Source organism: Candida orthopsilosis, assembly GCF_000315875.1.
Source record: "Candida orthopsilosis Co 90-125, chromosome 1 draft sequence".
NCBI classification, from domain to species: Eukaryota; Fungi; Ascomycota; class Pichiomycetes; order Serinales; family Debaryomycetaceae; genus Lodderomyces; species Lodderomyces orthopsilosis.
In genome coordinates, this window is record NC_018292.1 from 749897 (window position 1) to 768131 (window position 18235).

An 18235-nucleotide genomic window follows, 5' to 3' on the forward strand; every position below is an offset into this window, starting at 1 on the left:
GTAGCTGTTGCAGTTTCAAAATTTATACAACCAATTTTTAGATCTTACTTTATACACTACACACTACACATCGCTTTTCTACTTACATTACAGACACTGATATCTAACTACATCATCATCTGCTGCTAAGAAAAGATTAGTATCGAAAATAGAGTAATCCTTTTACTTCTATACTTTTACTACACCACACCGAAACTTCAACTGAGTTTTTACAGCAGGTTTATCTCATCCTGCTACTACTACTACCACTACTACTGCTTGCACACATCCTTGGGAATACTCGACACACCACCACCACATTGTCATCATCATGTCATCTTTATTCACCACCGACAAACCAGCTGGCAAGTTACCTTTGCTGGAATCAACCAACTACTATGCAAACTCAGATAGTACTCCCACTGGCACCACTACCACTACCACAACCACGCCATCAAAGTTGACTAAGAACTCGAGCATTTCTTTATCAACCCAAACACCTCCTAGTACTGCCACCACTTCATTGAAAAGAACGAATCAAGGAGGGTTTGATATCTTTGGGTTCAATACTCCATTGCGGACAACACACTTAGATCCAACGATATTATCAACGATAAATTTTGATCTGAATTTTTACAATATGCAATCAACTTATTTATCGCCTGCTTCTTCTTCGCCACAGCAGCAACACCAACAACAAGAACCACAAGAACATCCGCAATCACTACCACTGGTAGAAGAGCCAGAGAAGGAAAAAGGATCGCCACCAATCAAGAAAAAGAGGAGCAAGTCTACCTCTCCTATAAAGAGTGGATCTACAACTACCCCCATCACCTCCACGAATAAACCTTTCAGCTTGTATTCCGAAGAAAAACCACCTTATTCATATGCTACACTCATTGGAATTTCCATATTGTCCCATCCTGAAAAAAGGCTAACTTTATCAAACATCTATCAGTGGATTTCAGATACTTTTAGATTTTACAAGAAGGAAGATGTTGGTTGGCAGAATTCAATTAGACATAATTTATCACTTAATAAGGCATTTGTCAAAGGAGATAAACTGAAGGATGGTAAAGGCCATTATTGGTGTATAAAACCAGGATTTGAGGAACAATTCTTGAAAAGTAGAAGTGTTAAAAAGTCATCGTATCATGAAGTTATGGATCAGCTCAACTATGCTACAAAGATAAATGCTGCCTTAGCTGCTGCTCAGGAAACCACTAAGCAGCAGGCTGCAGTTGGCACCACTGAACAAAAGATTGCAAGCGACAAGAATATTTCATCCAAAAAGAGGACTAGAAAACAGCCCATTACTTTAATGTCTTCACCTACTATACCCCAGGAAAGAACAGTTGACGAGGAACAAGACTCTAGTAACTCTGAGGATGATGATGGTGATGATGACTATGGCGAGGAAGATTTAACCATATTGGATCCGCCAGTCAAAAAATTCAAGTCTCAAAGGAATAGTGATAATGACACGGAAGAAGAGGATCTGTTATTACAAGCTTCGACTAAACTGAAATCTGATAACACCTATATACTAGATTTACCATGGTCAGCAAACACTTCGTATTCTGAATCACCAACTAAACTACCGCCAATATCCCATCTTACAAATTCAGTTTTGTCAACTCCAAAATCTACCCCAAATCGCAGTTCGCGCAACAGTGCCAACAACAATATACCTCAATTTCAAATAACTGAATCACCTGAAAATGTACTTGCTGGTAAAAACTTGACATTTACTTCCTCATTTAGTTGTAATTCAAATTTCGAATTATCGCCATTAAGAACAAGTGAAACCGGTCCATTATTAGAACCAGTAACTCCAGCAAACAACAATTCAAAGAGGAGTCAACATCATATAGCTCAATTGGCTCAACTGCAACCACTGCTGGTGCTGCTGTCAACTCACTTACAACATACTAATAGTATATTTGGATCAACTTCAAAGCAAATGTTTATTTTAACGAGAACGCCGAAGTCTACAACCACCCCATTACGCAAAACACCAACCACAAATTCAATAATTTCATATCTTGAAGAATATTTCAGTCCATTGAATGAAAATACCCATCTGCTACATCATCAACAACAACCACAACTTCATCAGTTACATTATGCCAGTAACCTACATATTCCAGCTCTGCATCCATTACATTACATACAAACGCCACCATCAACTAGTGCAAATGCAAATGGAACAACTACGACGACGTCTGGTTCACTCTTGATGCAACTGACTTTGTTATCAGCCTCGTCGTCCTCAGCTTCATCAACTACATCGTCACACCTGAAGTTGAATAATGTCGTTGCCAGCAGTACGAAGAATAATGATAATAGTGGTGATGACAAAAATGATGCTTTTGTTGCATTCCAATCAAGTCCAATTTTGAAACGGGGGTTTTACGAAAAATCCAAAAATAAGAATTTGATTCAAGAATTGGAGAAATTGCAACGTGAACTGTAATTGGGAAATTTTGCTTGGACCATAGGTACGGTTTATGATTGTGTTATGAAAAATATTGGGACAATTTTGAAGGGATTTGGGTTCTTTTTGCATGGATTTCGGGGTTTTTAATAGGGAAAAGTATATTTATAGTAATCAGACAGGAGAATAAACCACTTTGAACGGTAGAAGTTGTATGAACTCTACTTTAAGCACTTCTCCTCCTTTTCTCTAATCACTAGATGCACAACCTCGACATCCACAAGTAACACATTCAACATCAACTTTATCATCTTGACCCCGTTTCAATAACTCCACCTTCGGCACGCGACAAATACAAGTTGATCCTCCAGTGATACATTGAGTACAACATAGTTTCTCATACCCTTGTTTTTTCCATTTAGCAATCAAGAGTGAATCAACATAATCTTGTAATGTTAACCATGTATATAATTCATCACTGATCTTTTGTCTCGTGTGTAAGTCGTAGATGTATTTGGTGACGTCGTGGGTTATTTTGTAAATGGGACATAGTGATGTGGGCTTTGCTCCAGGGATGGTAGAGCCGGTGGTGGGACTGGTGGAGTTGGTAGTTGCTGATTTTAGTTTTTGTTTGTATTTGAGTATCGTGGGGGCGATTTTATCGTAGCCTGGTGGTGGCGGTGAAGTTTTTTTAATTTTGAGTTTTGATTTGGTAGTTCGTGGCATACCAGTAGAGGGGTTTGTGGGTTACGTGTATGTATGTATGTACGGTTAATGAAAAGAATATGGTGATGATGAACTTTTTTGTTTTGATTTTTTTGCGCTTCTGTTAGCTCTTCACACGCAAAAATAGAGGCACACCACTTAACTTTTCTTGCTTAGCGTTAAACTACTCTGTGAGCGGTACACTGGACAAGGGCAGAGACTGCATTAACTCTAGCTCAACAATCATTGGAAAAGAAAAAAAGTGGGGCGCAAAAAATATATCGACAATGACAGGATTTGAACCTGTGCGGACAAAGTCCATCTGATCACTTTGTTGAATATTTGAAATATTCAAAAGTTCGAGTCAGACACCTTAACCACTCGGTCACATTGCCATTAAAAAGCGGTGCTACCATGAATCATAGTGCGCTGACGACTGCGCCATCAAGCCTATTTTTTTTAAATTAGAATGCTGCTTTTATGACTAAAAGCAACTTTAGTCAATTATCTACAATTAAATAAACCCAATTCAGCAATTCTTGTCTTTAAAAGAACCAAGTTTTTATTGTCAAGTTTTTTCGTACATCTTTTGTATTGGCGTCTCTTTCAAACAGTCATTTAAACTGTTTTATCCTTCGATGAGAGTTCCATTATAAGAATTAACGCTATGGATCAAATGTTGATTCTATTAGTGTGCTGTTGACGCCCTAACTAATTCAATAAGTATCCTGAGACACCGCACTACCAGGTGTCTGGGGAAGATTTAGAAAAGTTTATTGTTTTGCAAAATCAGGGTATTCAGAAATTATTGATCTTGCGAATTTACAACTAGAGACATTTCTATTTAACATTTAGTACGTAGACGGAGTCACAAAGATGTATCTCCGGAGGTTCGGATAATTGTTTCAGTCAGTGATTCTGCTCCCTCCAGTACCGTAGTATACGTGATGATCGACATCGAAGATTTCAATGAAAGCGTGTTTTGAAATATAAAAGTACATTCTATAGGTTTTGGAGCGGATTTCGATGATTAGCTTATGATACAGCTTTTGAATAATGACTAGTTACCAGGTTCTAGTAATTAGTACGTACCATGTCGTAGCACTAGTTTTGAATCCACTTATAATAAATGATTTTGCAATCAAATTGAATCGAAACAAAGTTAAACTCGAGATGACATTGACTTTTGATTACAAGGCACATTTGCAATAGTGTGTACCTGCCATTAAGCAAACTCCTTCTGAATTAGAATAAGAAAGTTTAAGGTCTATACATGAAGTAGTTAACAAGGCAGAGAATATTGTCTCTTCTCTAAATCCTTCTCCTTAAGAGAGTAACCAATGATACGAGATAGTTAATGAGAACATATGCATCATGAAACTTGAGGAGAGCCCTATTTTTTAGTTTACCTTTTTCCCTCATCCGCATTAAAAGGAGTTGGCATATGCATAACCGTGCGCTTATATATCTATATCTCCGCATTTCGTCGGGGAAACAAAAATAAAAATATCAAAAGTGAATTTATGCAAATATCAATTGAGCCCCTCTTTACTGGAATCAACCTACTTCTATATATATATATATATATATCTCAGCATCAAAGTTCAGTTGATAATAAAACTTTAAGAGCTACAATCCCCTTGATCAAAATAGCTGCTCAAACATGATTCAATTAAAAGGTAAGAATGCATTAATTACAGGTGGGAGTGCTGGATTGGGGGCATCAATCGCTCATCAATTAGCCGCTGAAGGAGTTAATATTGCCATCAATTACGCCAACAATAAGGAACGTGCAGATACATTAGCTTCCGAAATCACAGATAAATATGGAGTCAAGACAATTGTATTAAAAGCTGATGTTTTCAAAATGAATGAATTGAGCCAATTGGTTGAATCAACAGTTGAACAGTTGGGAGGGATAGATATCTTGATTTCAAATGCTGGGTGGACCAAGTTTATTGAATATGACGATTTGGATGGGATGGATGAAGAAGCATGGGATGGTACCTTTAATGCCAATGTTAAAGCTCATTATTTCCTTTTCAAAGCTGCTAAACCATATTTGGATGCAAATGAAGATGGTGGCGTATTTATTGCTAGTGCATCGGTAGCTGGTCGTATTTCATACGGCTCTTCCATCCCTTATGCTGTTAGTAAAGCTGGTTTAATCCATTTAATCAAGTTTTTAGCCAAGACTCAAGGTCCTAAAGTGAGATTACATGCTGTTTGTCCAGGGTTGCTTTTGACTGAATGGGGCAAGAAATTCCCCCAGGAAAAGATTGATTTGGTCAAACAAAGGTCTCCAATTGGACAAGTTACTGATGTTGACGAATGTGCTGCCCATTATGTATTGTTGAGTAAATTGGCTACATCTACTGGTACTATTGTAGGTATGGATGCAGGTATTTCATTGTAAGAAAAAAACATAAGTCAAAAGTGAGTGCTATGGTTTAAAGATTATGAATATAAGTGTATCATTTAATAGATATTTGATAGACAACAGATGAACAGTAAATAAAGATATACTTGAACACTTGGTAAGTGACTTATCTTGCGGAGTAGCAGCTCTATCGATTATTGAGTAAAGAGAGTGATGTCACATCTAAATATATTGTAGATGAAAACAGGGGTGGAAAGTCAATATTAACGGGTGGGCTATTGAAGTTTGCATAATTGAGTTTGTCACGTGCATACTTTTCGGTGTTCAAAGTATTACATCATCATCATCCATTCCCGACAATTACGTAATCAACATACACGTAATTCAACAATTTAAATTTCTTTTTTTTTTCTATGTACTTGTCGTGTCTTTGTCATTTTGAAACAGTGACACATAAGGAAACAACACCGAGGTTAAGTTAAACATACAATTGAATGATGTGGCTTCTTTTAATGCATGAGCTGAGCCCACATAACTAGTGCTTACTTTTACTCCTTGTAGTACGCTTATAGACCGTTTATTAATAGCGGTAAGACCAAAATATTCAGGAACAAACAGACTAGTTGGACCTAATACACTTTAAGTAGTAATACATATGCAATGAAAGGGCTGTAACAGTTACATTAGTACTGCACATAGACATAACTGTTTTTTCTTTCTGTTGATTTTGTGTAATTGTAACACAATAATAAAACAATAGCAAACAATACACAACCATCACAATAGGGAATGAGGAACTCGAAGGAGAAGAAGAAAAAGGGAAAGGGCGATGCAAAAAATTGATCCTTATTCAAGGTAACCCTAAAGACAACCACCATTATCACCACCACCAAGTCAGCAAGGCATCACCAAACCAAGCAGCACTCAGTTCGATTTAATTGCTACATCATATATATATACAACCACAGATCATTACCCATTAACACCAACTACTACTACTACCACTACTACTACTCCTTCTACCATGGTTGCTGAAAGTTCACAGTCTACTTCGACTGTAATATCTTCATTAGTAGCCAATCTTGTATTATTTGGTATATTTGTTGGTTGTTTCATCTTGTTACGATTGAAATATAAACGTATTTATAGTCCTAAATCTTCGTTTGATTTAGTTCCCGAGGAAAAGAAGCCAGAACCACTACCCAAGGACCCATTTAGATGGATATTTATCTTGTTAACTAAACCAGAATCATTTATATTGCAACAAGCGGGTTTAGATGGTTATTTCTTTTTAAGATATTTGAAAATGTTTGGTTACTTATTTGCATTTGGTTTGCTTACTTGGATCATTTTGTTACCTGTTAATGCCTCAAATGGTAATCATCTTAAAGGATTTGATCAATTATCAATTGCTAATGTTAAACATGAAAAAAGATATTATGCTCATGTTTTCGTTGGTTGGATATGGTATGGAGCTATTATATATGTAATTTATCGTGAATTGTTTTTCTACAATTCATTGAAAAATGCAGTATTATCAACACCAAAATACGCCATGAGTTTACCTGGTAGAACAGTTTTGTTTCAATGTGTTCCAGATTCATTATTGGATGGTAAACAAATTTTTAAAATTTTCAATGGTGTTAAACGTATTTATGTTTCAAGAACTTCAAAACAATTGGAAGATGCGGTTAATGCTCGAGCAGCAATGGTTAATCGGTTAGAAATTGCTGAAAATAAATTGTTGAGAATGGCGGTTAAAAACAAAATGAAGGCCGATAAAAAGGGTATAACTTTAGAACCCACTGATGAAATTAGTGCTTATGTACCAGAAAAGAAACGTCCTAGATTTAGAGCAAATGGAATGTTTTCATCAAAAGTTGATACTATTAGACATTGTCAAGAACAAATTCCCATTTTGGATAAAAAGGTTAAAGAATTGCAAAAGAAATTTAGACATACGCAACCCAATAATTCCCTTTTTGTTGAGTTTTATGATCAATATCATGCTCAGTTAGCTTATCAATCTGTTATTCATCATAATCCACTTCGTATGACACCTGCATACATCGGCGTAGCGCCAGAAGATATCCAATGGAGAAACTTGCGTATTTTCTGGTGGGAAAGATTAACAAGAAGAGCATTGGCATTTGCGGCCATATGTGCTGTTATTGTATTTTGGGCAATCCCTGTGGCTTTTATTGGTGTAATTTCCAATTTCAATTACTTGACAAATAAATTACATTGGTTAAGATGGATCGAAAATTTACCAGACCAATTGTTAGGTATTGTTACTGGTATTTTACCTACTGCCATGCTTTCTATCTTGAATATGCTTTTACCAATGTATATTCGTGCCATGGCTAAAGTTGCAGGTGCTATATCATATCAAAGTATTGAATTGTATACTCAACTGGCTTATTTTGGATTTTTGATTGTCAATGGTTTTTTGGTTACTGCATTGGCATCATCTGCAACTGCGACAGTTACTCAAATTATCGAAGATCCAACTTCTGCATTGGATATTTTGGCTGCTAAGTTACCATTATCGTCAAATTTCTACATTTCATATTTGACTTTACAAGGTATGGCCATTGGTGGTGCTTCTTTGTTTCAGGTTGTTGGATTGTTTTTGTATTATATTTTGGGTTACTTGTTGGATAATACCGTTAGAAAGAAGTGGAATAGATTCAGTGGATTGGGAACTGTTGCATGGGGAACTGTCTTCCCTCTTTTCACTCAATTGGCAACTATTACATTGGCTTATTCAATCATTTCACCGTTAATTATTGCGTTCGCCTTAATTGGATTTGCTTTAATTTACATCGCATATTGTCATAATCTCACTTATTGTTTTGTTGAAGGTCCTGATACAAGAGGTCAACATTATCCTCGTGCATTGTTTCAAACATTTACTGGTATCTATATTGGACAATTGTGTATGCTTGCTATATTCGCTGTTGGTCAAGGATGGGGACCGATTGTTTTACAAGTTATTGCAGTCGTGGCCACCATTTTCATTCATGTCAATCTTCATCAATCGTTTAGTCATTTGTTACAAGTTGTTCCAATGGATACAATGCGTGCATTGGACGGAGTCTCACAAACGTGCTCATTTAAAGGTGAATCCGAATTTAAACAACGTATTATTGATAAAAAGAGACATGACAATGATCCCGAATTTGAAAAAAAGTACCTTGCTGAGCAACAAGAAGAAGAACAAATTAAACAGCGAGTGCTCGAAAAAGTTCGTCAATATGACCCAGAAACTGATATTGATACATCCAATATATCAGTAGTTCCATTATTAGCTGATCGTGATATGAAATTAACGAAATCTGATCATTTCTTGGTCAAATTTGTCAGACCTGATGTGTTTTTGAACTTCCGCCATGTTAAGAAGCTTGTTCCAGCTACCTACAATGTTGAACCCAAACCAACTGATAATAAACATGCATATGATGCACCAGCCATTTCTGCCAAGTGTCCTGGTGTTTGGATTCCAAGAGATCCAATGGGATTAGCTGATTTGGAAATCAAGCAGTTATCCAGTGTTGTTGATATTAGTGATGAAAATGCCGGATTTGATGAGAAGGGAAAGATTCAATTTTTGGGTAAACCGCCAAATTAGATTGCAAGATAAATGTATATAGAGGAGGGTTTTAATAGAAGATGTGTATTGTAGGAAGGTATATTGAAGAAGATAATTTGGAAGCGCCAATAATCTTACGTTCCTGAATGAGCTACACTTCCGAATACATAGTAAACAGAAGAGCTTTGCTTTGCTGTAAGCGGCTTGAGCGTCAACTAAAAGTGGTCACCTCTTTGCCTCATTTACAATTATGCAAAGGTAAGCGAAGGTACCCTCAACAAGAAAAAATCCGTGCTTTCTTCAACAGCTATTCGAAATCTCGTCTCATGAAAAATTTATTTTCTGAATTTTCTTTTACCCCGCCTGAAATATTTCATTATTTTCCAAATTCATTTACCTGCTTTTAATAAATGATGATTAGATCTGTTCTTCATTATACCCATAGATCAAAATTTTTCAATTTTTATTCAACCAAATTATCTACAACCATGCCATCGCAATTACCAGCTGCTGCATTAGCTAGACTTTCACTAACAAACCAACATCTCATGCTTTCACGTACAAATGCCACCACCACCACCACAACTACCTCACCAGCACCAGATTCACAAACCGCCATCAGGACCACCTCAAAAGCTCCCTTGGTGATTCCAACCGGTCAAGGAACCAAGTATACTGCTACTTACGCCAATTACGCCACTACCGAATCAGGCAAAATCATTTCATATTTCCATGATATCCCCCTCGATTTAAATCCTGATACAAAAGAAGCAAATTTCATTTGTGAAATACCACGTTGGTCAAACGCTAAATTTGAAATCGCCACAAAGGTACCAGGAAACCCTATTATTCAAGATACCAAAAATGGCAAAGTACGATTTGTAAAGAACTTGTTCCCACACCATGGATATATTCATAATTATGGAGCATTTCCTCAGACTTGGGAAGATCCATTTGAACAACACTATAACTTGTATGGTGACAATGATCCCTTGGATGTCTGTGAAATTGGATCGGATGTGTTGTCAACAGGATCAGTCAAACGCGTGAAAATTCTTGGATCGTTGGCTTTAATTGATGATGGAGAAATGGATTGGAAAGTAATTGTAATTGATACCGAAGATGAATTAGCTTCGAAAGTTCATGATATTGCTGATATAGCTAAGTTGTGCCCGGGATTATTGGAAGCTACAAGACAATGGTTTCGTGATTACAAATTGGCAGACGGGAAACCTGTCAACGCATTTGCATTTGACGGACAGTTCAAGTCGGCTAAGGAAACAGTTAAAATTGTTCAAGAATGTAATTCTAGTTGGCGGAATTTAGTTGATGGTAAAGTTGCCAAACATGAGAAATTACCCAGTATTTTAAACACAACTTTGGACAATACACCTGGTCATGTCAACGATTTTGAAATAAAATTGACAAAATCGGTGGAACCGGATGGACAAATTCCTGTTGATACACACAAGAACTATTTCTTCAAAACCAATTGAGGAGTGCACAAACTTGTAGAAAATATCATTTTACAATTTTTGATACATAGTTCTATTTATGACTTGATTTATCTATGACAACATATTCTTCATTTCTCTAATATCTTCAAAAATGCTCTTTACAAAAACATCATACCATTCACCACCTCGATCAATAATTGATTTCTCTTCAGGAGAACTAGCAATGATTCTTGATGTCAAGAATTTAGGATGTTTAAGTAAATTATCGATACAATCAATAAAATCATCTCGATTTGATTCTGAATCCAATCCCGGTAAGATTCTCATATCAATTACTGCAGAAGCATCTTCTTCCTCAGCTATAGAGTCATCAAAATGTGCCTGGTTGGTGTAATCTGACATTGTTGAATTCAAATAATCACCAACATTCATCGCTTTTAGTAAATTGTAAATCACCAAAATCTGATTCGTTTCGTAGACTGCACCACTCGAGATTTTCAAACTTGATGAATCACGAGCCCAACTATTGACGCAATGTTCAATTTGCTTAGAAAATAATTGCAATGCAACACAAATTTCCGGCACGATAGAAGCACCCAATTTTGAAATACTAGCAATTATAATAGGCAAGATTCCATCAATCCATAATCGATAATATTTTGCTTCATTCAATACTGAAAGTCCACCAGCACGAATTGGACGTGAAATGGGACTCTCCAATAGTGTTACATAAAGGCCTGATGAGACAATTGATTGAGCTACTGAATCAATAGCCATCAACTCCAACAAATACAGTAAGCTCATTTGTGCAAATGCAAATTCATCACCAATATCAATCGAATATGACATAGTGTATACATTTAACAATGTCTTTACTATACCTGCTTGTTTCACCGATGATGCTATACCCTGTGTCAATAAAGGTTCATCTGGTTTAAACGCAATAAATACCTTCAAAATTGACAAGATTAGTTGAAAATCATCAAATTTTTCACCGAATTTGTACATGGCCAAACTCTTATCATTGCTTCTCTTGAGTAAATACACATCGTTTTGTAATTCAGCGGATAAGGATTTAATTCCTTTAGTTATGATTGCATCAAATAAATCTTGAAATAAACTTAAATTGCCCGTAACCGTCTTTGAATTTCCTTTAATCATTTTTAATGCACAATAAATGATCCGTAATAAAGGTCTATAAGTACCCTTTGATGCAACCAAATCAGTAATAAAATTCAAACTACTTGATGATAACAATGTACTTGCACTTTTAATAATTTCAAATATTGAATCGTCATGCTTGATTTGCTTTTCAGCATTGAAAAATGAATATACGATGTAAAATCCGAGTTCAATTCGATCGAAATAAATTTGACGAAATTCTGCTGAGGGAATATTTTCAGTGACATCAGTCTTCAACAAAAAATCAACTAATTTCAACAATTCAGGGTTAAATGGTCCTTGATATCGACGACAAAAACTGGTTAACAAGGTACCAAATGACTTGGCGGCTGTGAATTGAGCCATCAAGTATTGGCTATTGACACTTGATGCAATGAGTTGCTCTTTAATATCTAACCACGAAGCGTGATTATGGAATAGCTTGTCCATAAACACTAGATTGTAAATTGAGTTGAATCCAATGGTGTTTGGCTTGGTCAAGGAGTTCGTAAATTTCGCAAGCTCAAGATTAGGATATGAATTCTTGAATGAAGTTTCCAATTCATCATGTAATGAATGCTGATAGTGCTTGATTTCAAATTTATGTTTGGCTATCTCAAGAAAGCTTTCTGAATTGATAAACTCAATGATTTGGTTGCGGCATTTTTCATTTTTGGTAGTGAATAAATATAACGCAAGAATATCAGCAATCTTTGCCACTAATACCAACTCGTAGCATCTATCTATGAAATTGCCAATCGATTTTGGTGGGTCAGTTATTTGTGTTTTCACTCGATCGATCAAAATATTTATAAATTCCTCATCAAATTTAGTTTCCTTCACTATCGTCCACGAGTTACATGACAAGGCAATTGCGTCAATTAAATGAAGACTGACAAAATTTGGATAATACTTCATTTCTCTAACGCTCTTTTTCAAAATCTGTACAACCGACTCATTCGAAGCTTCTGAATCCTTATTCAGCGAGTCGTTTGCACTTTGAGTCCCAGGAAATGCACTCTTACCAGTGTTGAACAACACAATAAGACCTTCTTGTCTACTACCCATCACAGCACAAATAAACTCATTCAAGGCAATTTTTAAATCATAATCATCCAATGAATTTTTTAAACTTGAGATTATCGATTGCTTCAAGACTTGTGCATCATAGTGTCCTAAATGAGACAACAATGAAGGCGTTGGTTCATTCTCCCATTTAGAACCAATCAAACTAGTAAGCAAATTTACCGAAATCAATCTGTAGGACCCATTGTTGGCAAAAGTTGCCACCAAATTTGAAGCCTTCTCAAATAGTGTCTTCTCCAAAGCCAGTGGCGTCAACTTCAAATTGTTTCGCAAAGTAATGACCAATTCGGCAAATGAAAATGCACGGGAAATCCACTTATCAAAAAAAACCCCAGATGTGTCAGTTAGCTCGAACAAATCGATATTGTACGCACATGATTCGATGACATTAATTAACGGTGAAATTGTCCGTGTGTAGTTTGTATCAGTCGCTAGAAAGCAATTCAACAAATATTGGCTTCCTTTAGAAAATACTCTTGTAAGTTTTTTCTCCGGCTTGCATCCTACTTCCACTCCATACGTAGTTTTTAAAATCGTAGTAAACAATTCCAATAATGAGCTACCGAGTTGAAATCTATCATAAACGCAAGCAAAATGGCAATGCGAAAAGTTTTCGAACAAAAACACCAGATGAGAAGTAAATTGGTATATCATGTCTTCTCTTAATTTATCAACGTTGGTTCCATACAGAATACAATCCCTGGTTAAGGCATCGGCAAAATTAACAAGTGCTAACGAGAAACCAAAATCTCCATTAACCATTTCCACAGCTCCAAAAATAGTTAATGCTAAACCCTCTTTACCATCACGAGTAAACAATGAAGACTTGGCCAAGTACAGCCATATTCTTTTCGGGATGATAGGTAACAAATTGGACAACAATTTCAACACAGTAGACAGGATAGCAATATTCCTTGCATGCAAAGATTGCTCAAGAAATCGGAGCACAATCTCAATTACATCAGAATCGTCAATATACGCAGACATGGACTCCAACATTAATTTGATTTCGTCCTCTCCACAATCGGCCAGAACACTAGCCATTAATCTCAAAATGTCGAGAATCAACTCCTCTCTTGCTTCATCGATACTAATCACTCCTTTTGATATGTTGTAAAGAACTCTTCCAACAAAAGCCCAACCATTATATTCATGCAAAAACGTCACCAACACTTCATCTGGATTTACAGCAGGTAACATCTTGGCACGCGTGCCTATTGTGAGAGCCATTGCAAGTTTCTTTTTTGACTCAAATGGTGGAAACAAATTGACACCATCGGTTAATTTCACCAACTCGGGATTTTGATCGTCAATTTGGTACAACTTATCAAATTGGTCTCTCTTGTACACTTGAATATACGATTTCATATCATTGAACTCGTGCAATGCAAAATCACCATTTATAGAAGCTAGTTTAATATATGGCGATAACAAGAGTGGGAACTTGGCCCTAGCAATAATGAGCGCTTCAATTGTTGCCTGATTATTAAAGAACTTCTCTACAACAATGTTTGGACAGTTTCTGATGATGTTGACGATGCAATCTGTGATCTCTGGAGTTAATTCAACCAACGATATAGAAGCTGTGATGACCGATGACAACACAGTCGAGTGCAATTTGTCAAACTTGACCTTCTCACTTAATTCCTTCAATGAGCCAAAAACATTCAAAGCCAAGCTTTTACTATTGCATTGGTTGACAAGGTTATCTAAGATCGGTACGGGAAATTTCGTCTCAAATGATTTTGCGATTGAGGGAGTGGAGAACTCTTGGTAAAAATATGATTTCCTCAAAAGTATGACGCTCCAACTATAGATTATAACCGCATTGCTGTTGTAGTCACTAGTTATGACATCATTGACGAATGAAAACACATCTATATCAGATACATATGAACCAATATCATCATCCAAAGAATCGAATGCATTGTCAAGATCTAGAAATTCAATAGATATCACTGTGAACAAGGTTTGGATTAGTTCAAATGACTCCGAATATTGCAAGTTAGGCCCCAAAGCAACTGAAAAGTTTGTTTCTTGCATCAATTCGAACCATTGCTTCACTAAATCTTTCGTAACTAAAGGATTCTGAGCAGATATTTCAATTAAAACTTTACACGAGTCAATACAAAATAGCACCGACTCATTGAAAATAATTTCATCAATACTCTTTGATAAGCCTGTTTTGTAGGATTCATTAATAATGTAGGCTAAAGTACCCCGGAGTGATTTGATCAACTTTTCAATGTAGTCTTTAGACAAAAACAATTCTTTACCAATATTTCGTATCACAGAAGAAGTATCCGGATTGGTTTTGTTACCTAGAGTCTCTCGGGCAATTTTCAATACTATTCTCCTCTCTCGTAGTATATTATAGATGTAGAGTCCTATTCTTTCGGTATCCAATTGTGCTACCCTGTCATCGTTCAACTTGCTCTTAAAATTTAACTTGGGTGCTGGTTTTGGCGGAACCCTTTTACAAACTTGATCAATGACTCTGATGATCTCTTTAAAGTCCAAGTCGAGATGTTTATGGACTAATTCACCGTCTTTTATATTCTGCTGGGTGATGTCGGTGTATAGTATTCCATATAGTGATACTTCCTTCCCAATTTTAGTCGTGGAGGTTGACTTATCACCTGAAAATGGTGATGGAGTCAATATGACGTCCTTAATAAGTAACAAATATTCGTCCAATGCTTCTGATATGTACGGATCTTGACAATCATTAATCAATGCCAATGCATTTTCAAAAGTCCAATATTGTGTGGGCTGAATAGCTTTTAACGGGAGTTTGGTTGTTCCCAGCCCACTAATAGACGTGATTGTTGATGTCATAACAAAAAGGAATCTATTCACTAATCAATTGTCGACGTTGTTTCTATTGCTGTTTCTTTCCAATGGAGACCGAAGAGATTTTTTTTTCGTATTTTCGTGAGATCTTTTGTTTACCGTTTCATTACATCGAATTTATACGACATATACGGAACATTTGTGATGCCACTGAACACAGAGCCTTTCATTGTTAGTGCTCCAGGAAAGGTCATAATATTTGGTGAACACTCGGCCGTATACGGAAAGCCGGCAATTGCAGCTGCATTGAGTCTAAGATGCTATTTACTTGTCGCACCCTCTAAAGATACAAACACTATACGATTACAATTTCCAGATATTGAGCTTGATCACTCTTGGGATAAAAGGTCAATCCCTTGGAGCAATATTCGAAAATCTTTAAAGTATGACGAAAATGGGTACCCAATACCTCCTTCGGAATTGGTTCCAGAGATTGTGGAGAATTTGTCTGGTATGCTTGGTGGGTTTGAAGATAATAACGTTCACCACCTTGCCTGTTTTTGTTTCATTTACTTGTACGTTTGTCTTTGCAAAGAAAGCTGTTCTGGTATGACCTTCATAGTCCGATCTACCTTACCAATTGGTGCTGGCTTGGGCTCATCTGCATCAACTGCAGTTTGTCTTTCTGCTGCATTGTCGAGATTAGGCGGTTGGATTAATGACCCGCATGTACGTGAGAGAGATGCTACACCGAAACAAGATATACCTGATCTTGAATTTATCGATAGGTGGTCTCTTATTGGCGAAAAGTGTTTCCACGGAAACCCTTCAGGAATTGATAACGCAGTTGCCACGCACGGAGGAGCAGTGATGTTTCAAAGATCTTCAGTGCCAGAAAAACCATCGGTTCGAACAAATATAAGAACATTACCTCCAATCAAGTTGTTATTGACCAACACCAAAGTCCCAAAAAGTACTGCTCAATTAGTTGGTGGTGTTGGAAAGCTAAATAACAAATATCCTTCTATTTTAACACCAGTTTTAGACTCCATGGGAAGTTTGGTACAAGAAGCATATCGTGTCATGATTCATCCCAATTTTGGTACCAAAGAAACTGCAATCTTACGTGAACTAGTTAACATCAACCATGGTCTTTTAGTAGCATTAGGAGTTTCGCACCCTTCATTGGAGAAAGTGAAAATGATTGGTGAGGAGATGAAAATTGGTGCAACTAAATTAACTGGAGCTGGTGGCGGAGGATGTGCGATCACATTGGTTAATGACGGTGTCGAGGAACCGGTGATCCACCAAGCAATGTTGGAGTACGAGCGTCAAGGGTTTGAAAGTTTTGAAACCTCGTTAGGAGGGAAAGGTGTTGGAATGTTGTTTCAACTGGATTCTGCGGATGATAAAAAGTTCTCACAGGATCTGTTTTGCAGTTATGCTAACCGTTTAGAGATTGAAACTGCGCTTGCTGTGGAGAATGTGGCTGAGTGGAAATTTTGGTAAAAATTGAAATAAAGCTATGTATCAGATCTATACATGTATATACAAGCATTAAAATATTACACACAATTTTCAAATACCTCTGTTGAACTCCAACTCTGTAATTTTGTTGCCCTTTTCATCTTTCAAATGATGGAATTTTTCCTCTAACCTGTTAGCATGTAAAGTTTCACATTGAGGGAAAACAGCTAACGCAAATGGCAAAACTGCGAGAGAGGTGACAAAAATCAACCCAATGTTGGTCAATGTCTCGACTGTTTTGGACTTTCCCTTCAATAATCTAGACTTTTGCAATCTAACTAATATTAACGGAGGTATGACCATGATGGGGGTGGCATTGATAACCCTACTTGCTGCAGTCTCCCCTACGGCGTACCAAGCGGCAATTTTAGATGTTCCCACTTCTTGTCCCTTTTTGTCATAAACCACAATTCCCTTTTTCAACTCTTGGCTTCTCATCAAAAAGACATTAGCAATACCGGCGGAAACAACAGCAGCAAATGGTACTAACCTTCCCAAAATGAGTCTCGTGTTGGGTTTGATGTTTTTCAATTTAGGAACAATTGAATTCAAACCTAATGCAACTGAACAAGAAGCAGTAACAGCCATCGTATAGTTTGTTGCAATTTCCCTCGTCGTCAAAGGGTGGGATTTATTGGAGTTTTCAATGTTGATAGCAACGTTCAAACTTTGATTGGCGATTTGCCAAAACAATGTTCCAGCAGTGCCTAGATTGGGTGTCAACATACCTGCAGTTACCACCAAATTCGACAACACGCACGAAGACATTCTAAACGGAAGGAAAACTGTTTTACCTGTATCTGGATGCAATGTTGAGTCAAGAACTCTTTTTGCTCTCCATAACTCCGGAGTCATGGTTGGAATAACTCCATTCTTATAGTCCCAAATCATTCGTTTTGCAGTTTCGATATCATTGGAAGTGTTTAAAAGCATTGTTGGATCTGATATTTCGGCGCAGTGCTTCACACGACCCCAATATGTGTTCAAGTCATATTTTGACTGAGGTAAGGGCACAGATCCCGGGACTGAAGATGACATAAAGAAAGTGTTTAGGGTATTATATAGTTGGTGACTCACTAATGAAGCAGTAAAGCCACTTGGACTGAAAAAAATTTGAT

The 18235-nt window shown here is 36.8% G+C and overlaps 8 protein-coding genes and 1 non-coding gene across 9 annotated transcripts; 5 read left to right on the forward strand and 4 right to left on the reverse strand. All coding sequences in view use genetic code 12, as the record gives it.

The window, feature by feature from the left end:
- Nucleotides 1-310: 310 nt before the first annotated feature.
- CORT_0A03490 (Hcm1 protein) lies at nucleotides 311-2455 on the forward strand (the record flags this gene model as incomplete). The annotated part of the gene is made up of 1 exon (XM_003866129.1): nucleotides 311-2455. One exon carries the CDS (start codon nucleotides 311-313, stop codon nucleotides 2453-2455), a length of 2145 nt encoding a protein of 714 aa, XP_003866177.1.
- Nucleotides 2456-2665: 210 nt separating this feature from the next.
- CORT_0A03500 (Bud31 protein) lies at nucleotides 2666-3142 on the reverse strand (the record flags this gene model as incomplete). Its single annotated transcript, XM_003866130.1, has 1 exon — nucleotides 2666-3142. The coding sequence occupies one exon, from the start codon at nucleotides 3140-3142 to the stop codon at nucleotides 2666-2668; it is 477 nt and encodes a 158-aa protein (XP_003866178.1).
- A 261-nt stretch (nucleotides 3143-3403) lies between these two features.
- CORT_0_Ser(CGA)_3 lies at nucleotides 3404-3516 on the reverse strand. The gene has a single exon. It is a non-coding gene (tRNA).
- A 1268-nt stretch (nucleotides 3517-4784) lies between these two features.
- On the forward strand, nucleotides 4785-5537 carry CORT_0A03510 (hypothetical protein; the record flags this gene model as incomplete). Its single annotated transcript, XM_003866131.1, has 1 exon — nucleotides 4785-5537. One exon carries the CDS (start codon nucleotides 4785-4787, stop codon nucleotides 5535-5537), a length of 753 nt encoding a protein of 250 aa, XP_003866179.1.
- A 988-nt stretch (nucleotides 5538-6525) lies between these two features.
- Nucleotides 6526-9132, forward strand: CORT_0A03520 (hypothetical protein; the record flags this gene model as incomplete). Its single annotated transcript, XM_003866132.1, has 1 exon — nucleotides 6526-9132. The coding sequence occupies one exon, from the start codon at nucleotides 6526-6528 to the stop codon at nucleotides 9130-9132; it is 2607 nt and encodes an 868-aa protein (XP_003866180.1).
- A 371-nt stretch (nucleotides 9133-9503) lies between these two features.
- On the forward strand, nucleotides 9504-10589 carry CORT_0A03530 (Ppa2 protein; the record flags this gene model as incomplete). Its single annotated transcript, XM_003866133.1, has 1 exon — nucleotides 9504-10589. One exon carries the CDS (start codon nucleotides 9504-9506, stop codon nucleotides 10587-10589), a length of 1086 nt encoding a protein of 361 aa, XP_003866181.1.
- Nucleotides 10590-10661: 72 nt separating this feature from the next.
- On the reverse strand, nucleotides 10662-15635 carry CORT_0A03540 (Nup188 nuclear pore complex subunit; the record flags this gene model as incomplete). The annotated part of the gene is made up of 1 exon (XM_003866134.1): nucleotides 10662-15635. The coding sequence occupies one exon, from the start codon at nucleotides 15633-15635 to the stop codon at nucleotides 10662-10664; it is 4974 nt and encodes a 1657-aa protein (XP_003866182.1).
- Nucleotides 15636-15794: 159 nt separating this feature from the next.
- Nucleotides 15795-17099, forward strand: CORT_0A03550 (Erg12 protein; the record flags this gene model as incomplete). Its single annotated transcript, XM_003866135.1, has 1 exon — nucleotides 15795-17099. One exon carries the CDS (start codon nucleotides 15795-15797, stop codon nucleotides 17097-17099), a length of 1305 nt encoding a protein of 434 aa, XP_003866183.1.
- Nucleotides 17100-17168: 69 nt separating this feature from the next.
- CORT_0A03560 (tricarboxylate carrier protein) lies at nucleotides 17169-18155 on the reverse strand (the record flags this gene model as incomplete). Its single annotated transcript, XM_003866136.1, has 1 exon — nucleotides 17169-18155. One exon carries the CDS (start codon nucleotides 18153-18155, stop codon nucleotides 17169-17171), a length of 987 nt encoding a protein of 328 aa, XP_003866184.1.
- Nucleotides 18156-18235: the final 80 nt, after the last annotated feature.